The following is a 16,262-nucleotide window of genomic DNA, read 5'->3' as shown; positions in this document are numbered from 1 at the left end:
AGCAAAAGCAAAGCCAAAAAATATGCATAATCTATCTCTAACTCATTTTCCCCAGAAGGCAGAAAAAAAACCTAAAATTGCGTGAGAGATTCGTTCATTTTTACACTGATCTTAAAAGCCCATTAAGGTATTTAACTTTCATGGATTGTCTGAGGGATCTGGAGTTGCTGTTATCCTTTTGTTTAATTACACTGTAATCTTCATGCAATTACACTGATGGTAACATTCTTCCACAGGCATAACAATAAATTAGCCATCTGGGGATAAATTACATTACTTAAACCTTGCTTCCATGAAGTATCAAAGAAATATTAATATGGCTATATAGGACAAGGAATGAAAATAAATGACAATATCTGTTTCTAGAATTCAGCATTCTAATATATTTTAGGGGCTTAACAGCATAACATATTCTTGAATTTGCTTCATAATGAAATATTTGGTGGAGAAATAGCAGGAAAAGCACAGGGAAAACACATTTTACCATAGTTGAAAAATACACAATGCAGAGTTTTGTGGGCTATGCATTATATACCTATGCAATAATTGTCAGCTTCACCAAATAAATTTGTGAGCAACATTATTCCTGATACATTTTATTTCCTACATGACACATCTTGCTGGTTTTTTCCATCGAATGTAAAAGTGTCTTTTGAGTCTTTTTGTAATTTAATTCCAGAAATGAGAATAGATTCATCAGGTTTTTACTGTTACTGCTGAAAATAAAAAAAGAGTGTAACATGAAAATAAGTGGTATGTCAGAAACAGCGAGTTGGAGAACAAGAAACATCCTGAAAATGCAAGTCAAAATTTCAAAGCTGTTCTCAGTAGCTCCAATTAAAATAATTACAAAAAAAATAGCATCCTACTGGGCTTTCAACCAAAGAGAAAACTTTGTAGCTCTGATCTTTCCCAATTGAGGTATCAGATATGATCATAAATTGATGAAAAATATTTTGAAAATATACTTTGAAATGGAAGAAAACATGTGATAACTTTACAGGCAGGGAGAGAATTTTACCAGTTGATAAAGCTCAAATACCTTTTTACTGGTTAGGGAGCTGGTCTGCTTATTCTCAATTCATTTCTATGATGTTCGTTATAATAGTACTAAGGTAAATTAAATAAAAGAGTGGAATTAAACTGATATAATAACTATTTCAAGAACATGTTTATACAGTGTCAGTCCAAACAAATGTCTTCTAACCTAATGAGAAGATGCATCTGAAGTAGTAATGTTTTATCACCCTGGAGAAGAGCAGCTGCAACAAAAGGGCTGAATCTTACCTTACCAGTTAGAACAATTATATTTATTAGAAAAGAAAGAGATGAGCAGAAAGAGGTGTTAATGTGTGTGGAAGAGTCTTTTATAGGAGTCGTCTAGTTTCTGTAGTCTCATTTACATGTGGCACAAAACATAATTTATTCTCTTGTTTGAACAGAGCAGAAGTTTTTGCAGATGAGTTGGTTTGTGTGCTGCAATTGAAATGAGTTTTCTTGAATGGCTAATGAATAAAAGGATGTCAGGATTTTACTAGGTGCTAATTTTTAGTAAAGCTTTGTTTACAGAAATCTTTTAGAAGTGAATGACTGCATGAGAACCAGTTTCTTAAAAGGTAGCGTTTTCCAGTCATAGAACAATTTGGAATTCTCTGACACTTTGAAAGCACAAATGCATATCTTCTTGAGTTAGGCTCATGTTCTCTACCTTATATTGATCTCAGCTGATGGTTAGATGTGCCTAAGTAACAGCACTCCTAAAATTTTCTGGCCTTCCTACTGGGGGAAACTTGGTTGTTTTTGCTGAAGGCGAATGAGGCCATAGCTTTCCCAAACAATAGCTGTGTTCTCTAGCAGCTTACTACAGAAGAAGTGCATTGAGGAATATCTGTTCACATAGTGAAAGATTTTAATGGTTTGATTTTTAGTTTGGGGTTTTCTTTTTGTAGGTACATGTTAGCATGTGGTTGGCAAATAGAAGAGATCTTAGATGGGATGTCTGTGGGCTGGGCCCACTAAGCTGGGCTCACTAATAGGTTTGGGCCAAGGCATTGGAGTGATTTGAGCAAGGGAGCAGGTGAGACAGAGTGCGTACGGCATGGGGTGGCTCTGAGAGCAGAGGCTGAAGTTCCTCTCCTGCTTTTGGCAAAGCTGTTGCTATACTCCAGTAATCTTTACAGAGGGTGCAGATATGTTTCACTAGCTCTGATTTTGCTACCTAAATCTGAGCTTCCTAGCTACAAATAGCAACAAACTATACTCTAATTTCCCTATTTAATTTATTTGCAGCTTTCTATTTACAAGTGGGAATGTCCAGAAATTGCTGAAGTGGTCTTTAAGGCTAATCTCATGCAGAACTGCTGAGATGTTGCTGGGTAGAATTAAATACAATAATATTTGTCTCAGAGTGTACTAATTCTGAGAATTATTTTAACTTTTGAAATTACTATTAGAACCTCAGTCTTACAGGATATTTATATAAACTCTCACATCCTACTTCTCAGTCTCTATCTCTGGTCTACTTTCCCTACTGTCCTGGCAAATAATAATTTAACAAGAGAAATGAATGCAGCTTTTTGCATTACCAATGATCATAGTGAATTGGAGAACTTGGTGGAAGAATTTTTGATCCACTTTCCAAATTTTTTCTTTGGCAAGACAGTATCTCTGGCAGGTGGAGACATCAAGATGGCATATGAATCAATTGTAGAATGTGAGGGTTTTTTACCCCCCATTAAGTTGTGAGCAGATTATTGTTGTCTTGGTCGGTGATGCCCAACTCTGCTTGACAGAAACCAGGCATTAAACACTTCTTTGGCCCCACAGCTGGTTATGGTAGGATTTTTAAACAAGCCCAAGGTAAGTCTCTTATCGTTTTTCTCCTACTGTCTTCTTCATCAGGGGTGGGGAAGTAGGTCCTCAGATGAGGTAGATAACAAACCTTGGTTTATGTCAGTCTTTCAATAATATATAATTGCTAGGTTGAGGGTAAAGTTGTGAAAATTGTGGTAAATCTCAATCTGTACAGTACTCTACTTGGCTGACTGTTTTCCATCAAAAATGGGCAGTGCACTGGATCTGGGATGGTAAAGACGGAGTAGAAGTATTGCTACCCATTGAGGTAGCTTTGGGGTCATATGAGATACCACCACATGCCCCAGGGCAGATCCTTTCAGAAGGCTTTGATTATGCTGAGACCAAAAGAGAAGCACTTAGAGAGCTGGGAAGCTCCTGCCAGTTCCTCTGCAGTTTTCTCTCTTGGCTGCACAAACAGTTTTCAGAGTGTTTTGGAGGAAAATGAGCAGCAGAAGTCACGTACTCTCACCCTGCTTAAGTAAGAAAATGAACAGGGAGAAATGAAAGGAATTATTCCTCTATACAACAAGACATTTTGGGGCAGGGGAGGGGAGTGGTCTGAGAGTGTGTTGTTGCATCTCTACAAAGCTTGTTGCATATGTGAATATACAAGCTGAAATCAAGGCTTTCCCTTGGGTGATCAGGGTCGGAGCCTACCCTCTTAGGGAAACCACTTTCCTCTTGTTCTGTTTTTCGGAAGCTGCTCTGCTATTTCCCCTCTAGTTTATATGCTGCAAAGGCACTCGAGTAAACCTGCACTGAACTGTGCACTCGAATGGCAGCTCTGCCTTTGCCCAGCGACCGTCTCTCTCATGCAAAACCTTTCATTGTTCAGCTGCTGCTGGCAGGCAGTTCCTTTTCCAGCTAAGTAACCATGGCTTGTTGTATTACTAAGGGTATTAACATACGGCTTTACTTAACATCAGCTGCCTGATAAGAAAATGAACTTTTTTTTTCCAAAGCAGTCTTATTTCTTTCTGCAGTTAATATTTTGTATGAGATGGATAGATTTGTTCTTTGTTTTGAGCTTCAGATTTTTGTACCACTCCATTCATTTCAGTTTTTTTAAATGCATACTTTTTGATTCAGTCTTTAAATTCCAAGTATCATCTTCTCCTTTTTCTGATCTGGAATTAAGTAAGCTGTCTCAAGAAAAATGTACATCGTGCATCTTTTGCTTCCCTATGAGTCAACATCTTCAGGCACATTGAATGGCAGAAAAAGCCTTCTCTGGGGACTCCCTGACACACTTTGGATAGCGTCAACCAATGTGGAAGGGGATCAGTTAGTTACCTTTTAAACCCATCAGGCTTTGTAGACCATAAAAGTAATATAAGTGTCTGTACCTGAAACACGAATGCTGCTGTACAGAAGGTACATGAGCCAACTTGTACCATAATGGCAAAACCATCTGATAAGTAGCATTGGTTTATGGAGCTTTGGTGGAACTTACCTGCCATTCAGTCAAGCTCTCAAATTCTTCGGAACTATGAAAAGAAGGGAAAGATAATTACAGGTTTTTTTGAGGCCTGTGTCAAACTGCTTATTGGCAGCTACACAAAGTGGTTTCGAGCATTCCCATTCATGTCAAATGTGTTGTTTGGTATATCAGGTTGAAAGAAGTTTTGTTTCAGGTGTTTATGTCCAATAAATATAATTTTTGAGAATAAACAAAATGTTATATTTTTTTAATGAAAGCAATGTCATGGCTTTTTGAAGGAATAATTCCACAGCAACTTATTTCATTGCTGTTATTTAGTACCATTATTTTATTTTTCAGCAGACACAGTGATTCTTTTTTTCTAGATCTTTTTAATGGTAAATAATGTTATTGTTGCATATTAGGTAAAATAGTTGATATATAGGATAAAGTATGAAATAGGTAATATATAAAACAAGTAAAATATTAGATTAAGTCTTAGGTTGTATTAGGGGTCTGTGGCAAGGTTTTGGTAGTGGGGTGGCTGCCTCTATAGAAGGAGGTGAGGAGCTGCCCCATGTCAGAGATGGATCCAGCTGGCTCCAATGAACCCACTGCAGAACACAGCTGAGCCCATCAGCCAAACTGGTGGCACCTCTGGGAAAACATGTTTAAGAAGGGGTAAAAAATGTTGCACAGCAGTGTCAAGAGTGAGGGAAAAACCATGAGAAACAACCCTGTTGAACACCAAGGGGAGAGAAAGAGGAGGAAGAGGTCACCCAGGCACCGAAGCATCTGTGGAGAAGACCAGGTTGGAGCAGGTATTTCCCTGGAGCCTATGGAGGACCCCACACTGAAAATGTGGAAATGTCCTGAAGGAACCGTGGCCTGTGGAGGACCCATGCTGGAATCCTGGAAGTTTATCCTGAAGGACTACAACCTGTGGGGAGGACCTACGCTGGAGCAGGGAAAAAATGTGAAGAGGAAGGAGTGACAGAGATGAAGTGTTATGAACTGACTGCAACCCACATCCCCCTGCACTGCTCAATGGGGAGGAGTTAGAGGGGTCAGGAATGAGGAAGTGACATTGAGCCTGGGAAAAAGGGAGGGGTGGGGGGAAGGTGTTACTTCAATTTGTCTTTGTTTCTCACTATCCAAACCTATTTTATATGGCAATGAATTAAATTCATTTCCCTCAAGTCAATTCTGTTTTGCCTATGACAGTAATTGGCAAGTGTTCTTCCTGTCTACATCTGGACCCACAAGTTTTTTCATCTTATTTTGTTCCCCTGTCCTGTTGAGGAAGGAGAGTGAGAGACCAGCTGGGTGGGCATGTGGCAGCTGGCAAATGTCAACCCACTACATAGGTAAAGACTGAACTGTCATAATAGCTTTGAAGAAGTACTGAGCATCTAAAATATACATTCTCAAAATGGAGCCTACTCTTCACAAGCACATAGAAGTATAATTCATTTATACCCTGTATTCAGTATGATGCTTTTAAGATATGACCAGTTTCAGATATTTAAAAAGAAATCACACTTGAAATTATAATCTAAGGTGGTTTTTGTTCTAATTCAGCTAAATGCTAAAGTGCAAAACCAGTTTATCATAATGTCACCTATATAAAATCAGGCTGAGGTTTATGTAACCTGTTCATGCAGGGTCTTAGAAGGGAGAAGTTAGTTATCAACCTAGATGTTCCATTTGTATGTTGCCTGCATATCCCATATCCTATCATATCTTTATAGACGCACAATAGCACCTTCAAAGGACTCATTGCCTGTGCTGCTTTGATCCTGTATTCTGTTACTCTGCACACTTGGCAAACATTGTCGAAAAACCTTCTAAGTGGTAGTGAGTTTGTGCACAGCTAGGAGTAGAAAAAAGAAACCACAAGAAAACTTATGTGCAGATTGTTGTAATCTTGTGTGTGAAATCTTATATATAAATCTAACATGTTAAAATACAACAGATAGGGAACATATTTTAGAATGGATAAATTTACATGTAAAATGCATTTTTAAATCAAGTCAGGGTCCTGCATCAAGTGGAAGTGTGCTTTCATATTTAAGTGGTTATATATATATGTATATATAAGTGGTTATATATATATGTATATAGTTTTCCCCTCTGTCTGAGTGTGCATTTGTACACTCTGAGGACTAGGAGTATACCTTCCTTGATTTACAAGTGGCTTTAGTTAGTTCATGCTTAGTTTTAGTTAGATTTATGTATACATAAAAAAACTTAGAAAATGCTGAGCACTGTTTCCTATTTGTCTTCATTCCAGCATTTAGGAGCATATTATGCTTCTAGGTATAGTATTTGTGGAGAGTTTTGGAAAAGAGCTCTACCAACGCCTCCCACAAAGGAGAGATTAAGTGGTTCAGGAAATTGCAGGTCTGAAAAATTCTTCCTTGACTAAATGAATCAACCATGGGCATTTACCACTGTCAGAAAATTAGGTCACAGATACTATAAGCCAATTTTCTGTGGAATTCTGCAGAATTCAAGAATAAGTTAATTTTACATTTGCTGCTTTCTTTAAGTTGTAGTGGCAATGGTAAAATGTCCATGCTCAACAGTGGCTTCAGCCTTTGAATCTCTGGGATGATTTGAAATGACTTTGTGTTTCTTTTCAAGTTGTTCCAATGCATGACTGGAGTTCTCATTAGAATGATCTTTATGCAAGGCCTGCCTGCTTCCCAGCTATCATCCACCTCCTGCTTTCCATTTTTGTCTAAAGTAAAGCTGCATCCGGCAAACACTTGGAAATACGCTCTGTGGTTACTAATTACCTGGGTCGATTTACTTAGTTATGTGTTCCAGCACAATTGAGTCCTTTCTTTTCCTATTGTATCTGCCTCATTATTAGTTATAATGGTGACATTTATACTGTAAATGGGATGAAAGCATGAAAGGGAAACTGTGTGTAAGGATAGGACCATTGTGCAAGGGATTAATAAGTACTGAAGTATTAAGGTTAATTGTAATACATGAATATGGATTCAAAGGTTTTGTTTATATTGTCTTCAAATGGTTTCAAGGTTATAGACCTACCCAAGACTGTGTTAAAATATGCATGCACATGGCCATAGGGATAATAAGAAGCACAAATATTCTGTGAAATGATATGTGTTTAAAATGTCTACATAAGCATAACAGAATACTTCTCAAGGGAATGACATTTTAGAAGCAGACAGCAATAAACAGGAAATAATGAAAATGCATTTCAGGGACTATACTTTGGCAGGACTGTTGGCTATCCTAAAATGATGACTAATAGAGTAAAATTACAGCCACAATTGTATATTCCGCAAGTTAAGGTTTATAAATGACTTGTAAATATGCGTGGGCAGATTTTTTTTAATTGGTGTTTCTTTCTTCCTATTAATTAGCAAAAGAGAAAAGTGGTATTTAGATATTTAACTGAGAGAATCTCTGTGTCCCATCCCGTCCCCCAAAAAGACGTTTAGTAGTTTAGTCCTAAGAATTAATTAGTAGTTAGGAGGTGTCCAGATATTAAAATACTGTATTGTTTGAATACATAGGTGTCTTTTAAAGCAAAGGCAGCTAGGTTCTTAGCTCACCCCTTTGCCAATGCCAAATGTTTCCAACTGAATCTTTTATAGTATTTTTCCACAGCTGGCTTTTTCTTAGGTCTCCTATTGCCTCCACATGAGTTGACTTCATGGTACTTAATCTTAACTGCTAACAGCCATGCAAGAAAATTATTCCAAAAAACCACCTTTTCTGTTTGTCTGTTTATAGCATCTTATGATTTCTAGAACTAGTTCTGTGAACAGTTAGCAAGGATTTACCAACATGTTTCAGGAGAAGACAGGAGTAGAAGGATGCCTAAAGCATTCCAGAAACTTTCTATTTTTTGCATGCTCTCAGAGATTTCCTATATCATAACAAACAAGCCTTTTAACAAACCTGTGTCATCTCACAGTTGTTAGGATGGAGATACTATCATTAAGAAAGCAAGGTTGCACACTAGTAGTTTTTTAATATCATATATTAACTGGAGTTGGCTGGAAAATGTTATTTCTACCTTCAGGATAATTCCAGTTGTTCAGGTTTGTGTTTAGTTCTGGTATTTCACAATTGTGTTTTAGGGATAGATTTATATGCTCCTTCATCATATGTTGTATTGCAATGACACTAAAAGTGACAAGAAAGGGTCTGTTGGGCTTGACGGTTAAAGGGATTGTGGAGGAAGAGAGCATAAATACAGCATAAATACTGTTCCAGTGGATACTATCGTTTGCCAGTAAAGAATTGAATTTCTGTGAGACGTTTTCCAAATGGAATTTTTTTCTGTTAGAAAATTTTCAGACAACTCTAATATTCTTGTTGTTATTGGGATGTTTGCTATTGGAATATACTTCATTAAATCAATAGAAGGAGAAAAAGCAAACGCTTCAGCATAAGGCACCATCTGGTAAGCACTTTAAGAGGAGAGGTAGTGTGCAAATCTTAGTTTTGAAGATCTACCTGTAACTCCAATCAACTTAAAGTTTGCCAGTTTTGACCAGCAAGGCAAAGGCTAAAATAAAACTTAAGAAAAGACTCACTCTAGGGCAATGGGAGCTTTTAAGTCAGGCTTTAGGTCAGGGCATTTAAAAAAAGTTAGTCCCATTAGTCAGTTGAAGTGTAGTTGGCAAACCTAAGCAATACAGGTTTATTTGTAGACCATTTATTGTTTAAAATGGCAGGGATTTCCTGCTATTAAAATATACGAAGTTTTGCTTTGAAGATAACTGCAGCATTACTGTTTTCACCGTAGATCACTGTTCTTCCTTGAAGGAAGAACTCCAGTTCCAAACCTGTAAGAGCTTTTGGGTGAGCACTTCTGATGAATGAAGCCTACTGTTGATCTGAGGAGTACTTCAGATTCAGGGATGAATAGGATAAACTAGTGAGACTTGACACTGCAGAGAATGTAGCAGAAATGCTGCTTGGCTTATAATCATGAAAAAATCCTATCCGTTCTACTCTTCAGCAGACTTTTTTTTTTTTTTTTTTTTTAAGGTTGTCACCTTTTCTTGTCTGAAATAATCTCTTACTGTGTGTCTCTAGAAATCTGAAAAAGGGTTAGACTAACTTTTGAAGAGGTAAGAATTTGCAAAAGCAAAACAAATTGTGCAATTTTGGAAGGGATAGAAAGCACTATGGAATATGCATGGTGGTAAATTGCTCATTTTGATAATGCCGTGTATCTGCATTTTGTCCATAACTGGAGTTATTTTTCCCTGAGTTTGCTCTGGTTTTATTTCTGTATGAAAACTTGCTTCTTGAACTAATTGTTCCACTGTTTATCCTGGATCTTGTTCTTTTGGCAGCCATCACAGATATTTTCCTGATATTTTAGCTCTTACTTAATTCACCATAAAATTGGTGGTGGGATTAATTTCTCTCAAATGACCCTTTAATGCTCTGGCAATGCCTAGTTCAACCTGCCATTCTATTAAATCCCTTCAGAAGTTACTGAAATGGTCTCAATTTTTTTTTTTTTTATTGTAGGTTTCATATATACTGGAGAAGTTGTGCATCGAATGCTAACAGCTACACAATATATTGCACCCTTAATGGCAAATTTTGACCCCAGTGTGTCAAGAAATTCAACAGTCAGATACTTTGATAATGGTATGTAGTAGTCCTTCATAAATGAATGTGTCTGTGTCCCTTGGCTCTTCATATTTTCCTAAATAACTATTTTTGAAGGAAAATTGAACATTTTTATGTTTTTTTAACTCACAAGCTGTATAAAGCATGTGGTTAGATGTCCATAAACAGTTCTTAACTTAGAATTCGGTTAAAGAGTCCTGAATGCTTTTTCCTAACTGGACAGATATCTTCTGGATGCTAAAGTACATAAACTCAAACTAGAAATGTATTTTATCAATTTTAAAAGCAAAAAATCTGTCTTGTATAAAAGTGCAAGTTCCTGTTACTTCAAAAAACCCACTAGCTAAAATGAAAATAGCATTTGTGGAATGCAATAGCAAGAATACACAGAAGCAGGGCAGGTATAAGTTTAAAAACCTGTTGATGACTAAGTGTGCCTGGAGTCCCAGGACTGGAATCCAATACACCCATCTACACCATGAGTTCTCAACAGTCCCTCATACAAAAGACTGAAAGGGTAAAAGGCAAACTGCAGTGTTATACTTGAAGCTCTGTGAGATATTTCACAGGCCTTGAAAGTGTGGATATTTGTCTCATGAAGTTGGTTACAACCAATATTTTGAAAACATAACCTATGTGATTAAAAGGCATCTGGTGCCTTACCTCAGGCCTTTAGCGATCAAATTCAATGACTGTCTATTCTGAATTTAAAACTTACAGAGTTTAGTATCATGACTTAATATCATGAGATCTATAATTGTTTTAAGTCTTCCAGGATAAGCCTGTGCCATTCTATGTATGTTTATTCATAGTTAATATAAGCACAAATTATGAACATGTCCAAAAATATGTCACATTTCTAACCAGGTGTGTTAATTTTTATTCTTTAGATCAGGGATCAAAATGTATCCTATCATCTTTGCACCTAGTCATAAGCTTTCCTTTCAATATAGTCATTACTTGCAGCATTTATTTGTTAAAAATCCAATAAAATAGACTTACATAAGAAAATCCTACTCCTTGAATGGAGAATTTTCAAACAGAAAAAATATTCTTTTCATTTCATAAATTATTTGACATTATGGCCTGAGAGCTGTCATCTCTACTGAAAGAATCTGAGGATTCTGGGGAAGACATTGCTAGTTCTCATTGTATTCCTAAATTCCATTCTCCATACCAGGTGTATCAAGCTGTATCACATGGCTTTCACGACAAGGTTGAATACTACTTTGAGATTTTGGATCCCTCTTCATGTGTAAGGCATGGTGCTCTTTTGGACCCCATGTGCTTTAAGACAAAGAATTTGCTATCTTACTCCAAATAAAAATGAACTGAGCAAATTGTGTCTTCAGCTGCTTATTTCTTATTCATGCATGTTTTATCCCTGTGAGTAAGTGTGCTGCTTTAGAGTGGCATCTGTAGTGGGCAAGCATGGTGACCCATCGAAGTCTCACTCATGGAGCTAACTGCAAGGAACTTATTTACACACAAATCTACATAAAGTCCCTAGGAATGAAACGACTGTTCTGGAGGCAGCTGAATTCCACTTTAGCTTGGGATTCTAGATCTGAGGTACTCAAAGACTGACTATAAGAAGTTCTGGCTATTTTCACTCCAACGATTTTAAAAGTCCCTTTAAATTCCTTTAAAATGAAATTTGATACAATCAAATAAATATTCAGAAAGCAATTAATGACTATGGTCACAGAAGGAAAAATGCACTGTGTGCACAATTAATGAACATGTACTGTGCTTATGAAAGACACATGGGACAATAATGTGGTGGACTTAGCGCAGTATGTACCAAAAGCTTGCATGCTCATAGTTTAATGACATCCCCTACCAATGTGTGTTCATGGAATTTACAGCACAGAATATCTGTGACAAAAGGTGTTTCAAGGATATATCAAAAATGCATTGAGCTGGATGCATACTGACCCACCTTGAACGCTCCAGGATGAAAAGAAATTAAAGTGTCGTGAATCAAAGCACATAACTCCCATTAGTGCCAAAGAGAGAAGTATGCTAAGGAAGGCATATAAAGACAAAAAGTCATTTTCAGTAAGCACAGTTTTGGTGATAAGTGTCTTTCAGCCAAGCTGCCTGAATATAACCCTCAACGTCTGTAAAACATGCTCACAGGGATGCAAGTTTCTTGGGGTACATTTTTAGTGCGATAAGTGGATATTCAGACAGAGAACTCCCATGAATATTAACGAGCCTCTTGCAACTAAATCTCTGCACACCAGACTCAATACTTACCCTGTCTATGGACCCTTAGTGGTTTTAATTTAAACTATGTTTATTTATTGCCAGCACATAATATTTTTCAACTTGCAGAACCTAAGCAAGGGCTTGCACCAGGCAAAAAAAAAATTAATGCTATTTATATTAATGCATAGTTAATGGAAGCATCTGAATTCCTCAAATAATAACTTCTACTAAACAGGCAATGCTATTAGCCCTTCAAATTTCAAAGTCATTAGGGTATATATATAGTGTGTAAAAAAAGCCACTGTAGAGCAGTGGTTGTGGGAGCACACCTGAACTCCGAGTGCTGGATCGTATCTTTAGTGACTGTTGACTCCTTGTGCAATTCCAGACGAGTTACTTGACCACTCACTTTAGCACACTTCTGTGTGAGTAGTTGAGGTAGTTATTTGTGGCACTGTGGTGTCTACCTGTAAGAGGATTTCAGTTGCAACTTGTGTTTGTAATATCTCTATCATTTCAAGATGTTGGGCTGAAAGTTGCTGAAAAGAGACAAAGCACTGTTCTTGTTTCAAGTAACTGCAGTTAAGTACTTTTTCTACAGTCAGTTAATATTTTTCTCACATTTTTTTCTTCCCTTTGCCTCTCTACCCCCACTCTGGGGTTCACAGGCACAGCACTAGTTGTCCAGTGGGACCATGTACATCTGCAGGATAATTACAACCTGGGCAGTTTCACTTTTCAGGCCACCCTTCTCAATGATGGGCGTATCATTTTCGGCTACAAAGAAGTAAGTTGGGTCTGAAAATTGTCATTTAAATAGACAAATTACTTTAAACCTGCCAGAAATTTCCCTAAATTTAGGGGGGATATTTGAAAGTTCAGCTATATAAGACCATTTCAGTATATTGCTTATAAGATCACTATTTTGCTGAAAATGACATTTTATTGTAAAAGTGATGTTCATGTGATAGACTTGAAAACATGACTCCAATGTGTTACTCCTGGATTACAAGTGGCCTTATTTAGGTGGTTGAAAGTGTTGAGTAAATTCTTGATTGTTTAGTAAATTCCTCTTGGGTTTTGAAAGTTAGGGTCTAATTTGCTCAATTAGTTCACCTAACTTGAGCCTGTTTGAAAATACTCTAGAATCAATGGTTAGTATTAAAGTGTCACCTTTTTCCTGCAGCTATCATTTTTGGCAACTGATGTATTTCGAAGTTCATATGTTTCAAATAAGAAATAACTGGTTGGTATCTCTAGCTCTGTGAGGTTTTCCATCTGTTTGGTGATAACACTGGTTAGATTGAGGCCATTTTGTTTGTTTTCATCGCACCAACATGTTGTTGTCTCAGTTGGGGTCTTCCGCATGCTCCAAGTGTTTCAGAATTTCAGTTGTTACTTTAGGTGATTTTTTTTTTTCTTGCTAGAGTTGCTAGAGTCTTGGAGCCTATAGCCTAGAGGCTATACCTCCAGTTAAATTTCATGCAAATAAGGATCAGAAGGTAGATAAACTCAAATCTCTAGGGGCAGAGAACATTTTTTTTTTTTATTATTTGGTTATTTTAATCTCAGTTTGTCATGCAAAGTGTGACTTTCTCTTTAAGATGTCTCTCTGTTATCCTCCTTACATTAAAAAAATGTAATCAGTGATATAACTGATTGCCCAGACTTGGAGAAATCTAGGTTCTCTTCTCTCTCTGCTATAAACCAGTTGTGAGCCTTCAGGCTCATTTTTCATGCCTATGTTGAAGCCATGCACCTGAATGAAGCAGAAATAATAGTAGTCCTGTCCCCTTCATTAGAAAGCTAGTGAGGATCTGTGTTAGTCTACTAACAGTAGTCATCTTCACCTAAGATAGATGTCTTTGCATCTTGCAAACAACATTGCTGCAGGATACTCTTACTGAATTAGTTCTGTAGACACAACAAACTTCTGGTATGCCCACGGACCTGGCTTTCCTTATCTTATAAAAGACATGCTGATGCAAGGTCTGCTTAGACTCCGTGTCTGAACTTTATGTACAGGCTAGTATCTTCATCTCTGAAAATGCAGTTTATTTGCATTTTGACTCCAGCTTCATGAAAAGTTTACTCTGCTTAGCACAATGGAGCCTGTGCTTGATCAAAGGAGTATGCACCAAAGCTTTATCTCCTGTTGCTGAAACTTTTTTAAAGGAAAAAAAAAAAAATCTTTTTAAAGACTGCAGAAAAGTTCCTGCCTTCAAGACCCAGAGAAGTGGGGAGGGACACTACTTCAATTTCTAATTTTAAGATACACTTGACAAGAACTATATATGCGTTCTGATGTTAAAATGGTGACATTTTCAGAACACTACTATTCATGGTTATGAGATGCTCTGCCTTGTCTGTTACTGTCCAGCCCTGTGCAAAATGAATCTAACATTGTTGATAGAACCTGTTGCTCTAGACTGATAGTATCTTGCATTCATTTTGCATAAATATAAATGGTGATGCAGAGTGTCAGGCAGTGGAAAACTTTATTCATTTAGGAAGACAGGAGGAAATGGGCTACCTTATTAATCACATGTGGTTCCCTAGAATTGCATGCAAGTACATCATTTAGTCTGTGGCTAAACAATTTCTATGCTACAACAGTGTAGGCTGCTTGCTCTCACTGCACTGCTGGAAGCTTCCTCCAGCACCACAGTGCTTTTGTGGGGGGGAGTTATTGATGTTCTTTTCATTAATTCTGAAACAGAAAGAATTGGAATTTAAAAATGAGATAATTTGCATTTTTTTCCACTGCTGAATCTTTGAAAGCCCCTGTTATGAGTTATTCTTGTCCTGAATGGAGTTACCAAACATCACTTTGGAATTACTGCATGTAGTTAAGGAAAGAGACTTTCTAAAGTTGTGATAGTAACATGCTAGTGATCTGTAAATCTTTTGACAAAAGATTTCTGTAAAATCTTAGAACGTTACAACTAGTGTATTCCTTTGGGGAATGTATTTGGAAGCTGAGATTACCAGAAGACTATACTCTTTATTTGCACCTTTTACTCCATTAAAACTACCTCAGCTTTTCACCTAAATGAGGAAAATTGAATAAAATTTCCCATCACTGATCAGACACAAGTTGTCTGAAAAGAAAAACTGAGACACTTGAGAATTTAAACTTGACTCTAGTGCTTATAAGTCTGGCTAGGAATTTATTTACTTTCCAGTGCTGAATCCATTGCTTTCCTTCCTTTTGGAACCATCTCTCTTGCTGGTAAGTCATGTTGTCAGGAGCCCCATTAACTCCAGTAAGATTACCTATGTGAATGCTCACTAACACGAGTAAAAGTTGTACAAGAAGATTTCCACCATCTTTTTGGTGCCATTTCATTTTAGCATCACAGTTCACTAAAAATGACAGTGATGTATAGCAAATCTGCGAGGTCTTCATTGCATTGTCATTGAAAGTCTCCAGGCTGAAACACCTGCATGTAAGAAATGCAGCAGACAGGTTGCCAGTAACTTTATAAAGCATCCCACAGGGACCCTGTACTAGTGACACCAGGCATTTATCTTGAAGAATCCACTTTTAAAATAACTGTGATTATACTTTTAAGGGAGGTACAGATAGGGACTTCTATGTCTAAAGCACTTCAGGTAAATTCTACCTTTTATTTCTTGGTTATTCAAACCATTTGAGATTCCCTGTTTCATATCCTTCCTGCTCCTGCATCAGGTTTGCTACCTCATAAACCTCGTGTGGACCACCAAGGCAGGATCTTGGCTGAGGTTTGCTGAGTATAAAAGGAGTTGTTCTGCCCAATCTTCTGCATTCCATTGTTTGCCCAATAGGAAGCAGCCTGAAATGCACAATTTTTATCCAAAATCCAGAATAGATTCTGAAAAAATAAAAATTTAGAAAAGGAGCTGAGCCACCAGGATAGTGAAACCTGGAGACACCAGAATATCTTTCAGAAGAGTTAATGGGTGGGAGAAGGAACTGTACAGTCAAGTTTTCAAAATGTAAAAACAATTTGAAATATAGCAAGGTCCTATAGCAAGTCAAATATTTATTTTTTTACCAATTTACTTTGTTTACAGTGCATACAGCTTCCATTTTAAATATCGCTTTGCTTACACCAACTGTTAGTGTTCTGACAAATGGTCAATATGTCAG

At 37.2% G+C, this 16,262-nt stretch overlaps 1 protein-coding gene across 1 annotated transcript in view; it reads left to right on the top strand.

Annotated features, from left to right (window-relative positions):
• PLXDC2 (plexin domain containing 2) overlaps nt 1-16,262 on the top strand; it is a 279,753-nt gene that overhangs the window by 189,104 nt on the left and 74,387 nt on the right. Inside the window, exons 5-6 of the mRNA XM_075047931.1 lie at nt 9,809-9,931; nt 12,796-12,914. Of these exons, the coding sequence (XP_074904032.1) occupies nt 9,809-9,931; nt 12,796-12,914 (242 nt within the window). The remainder of the gene's footprint in view (nt 1-9,808; nt 9,932-12,795; nt 12,915-16,262) is intronic.

Source organism: Buteo buteo, chromosome 2 (genome assembly GCF_964188355.1).
Source record: "Buteo buteo chromosome 2, bButBut1.hap1.1, whole genome shotgun sequence".
Taxonomy (NCBI): Eukaryota; Metazoa; Chordata; class Aves; order Accipitriformes; family Accipitridae; genus Buteo; species Buteo buteo.
The sequence above is the reverse complement of the archived record's forward strand: the minus strand, read 5'-3'. Positions and strand labels throughout refer to the sequence as shown.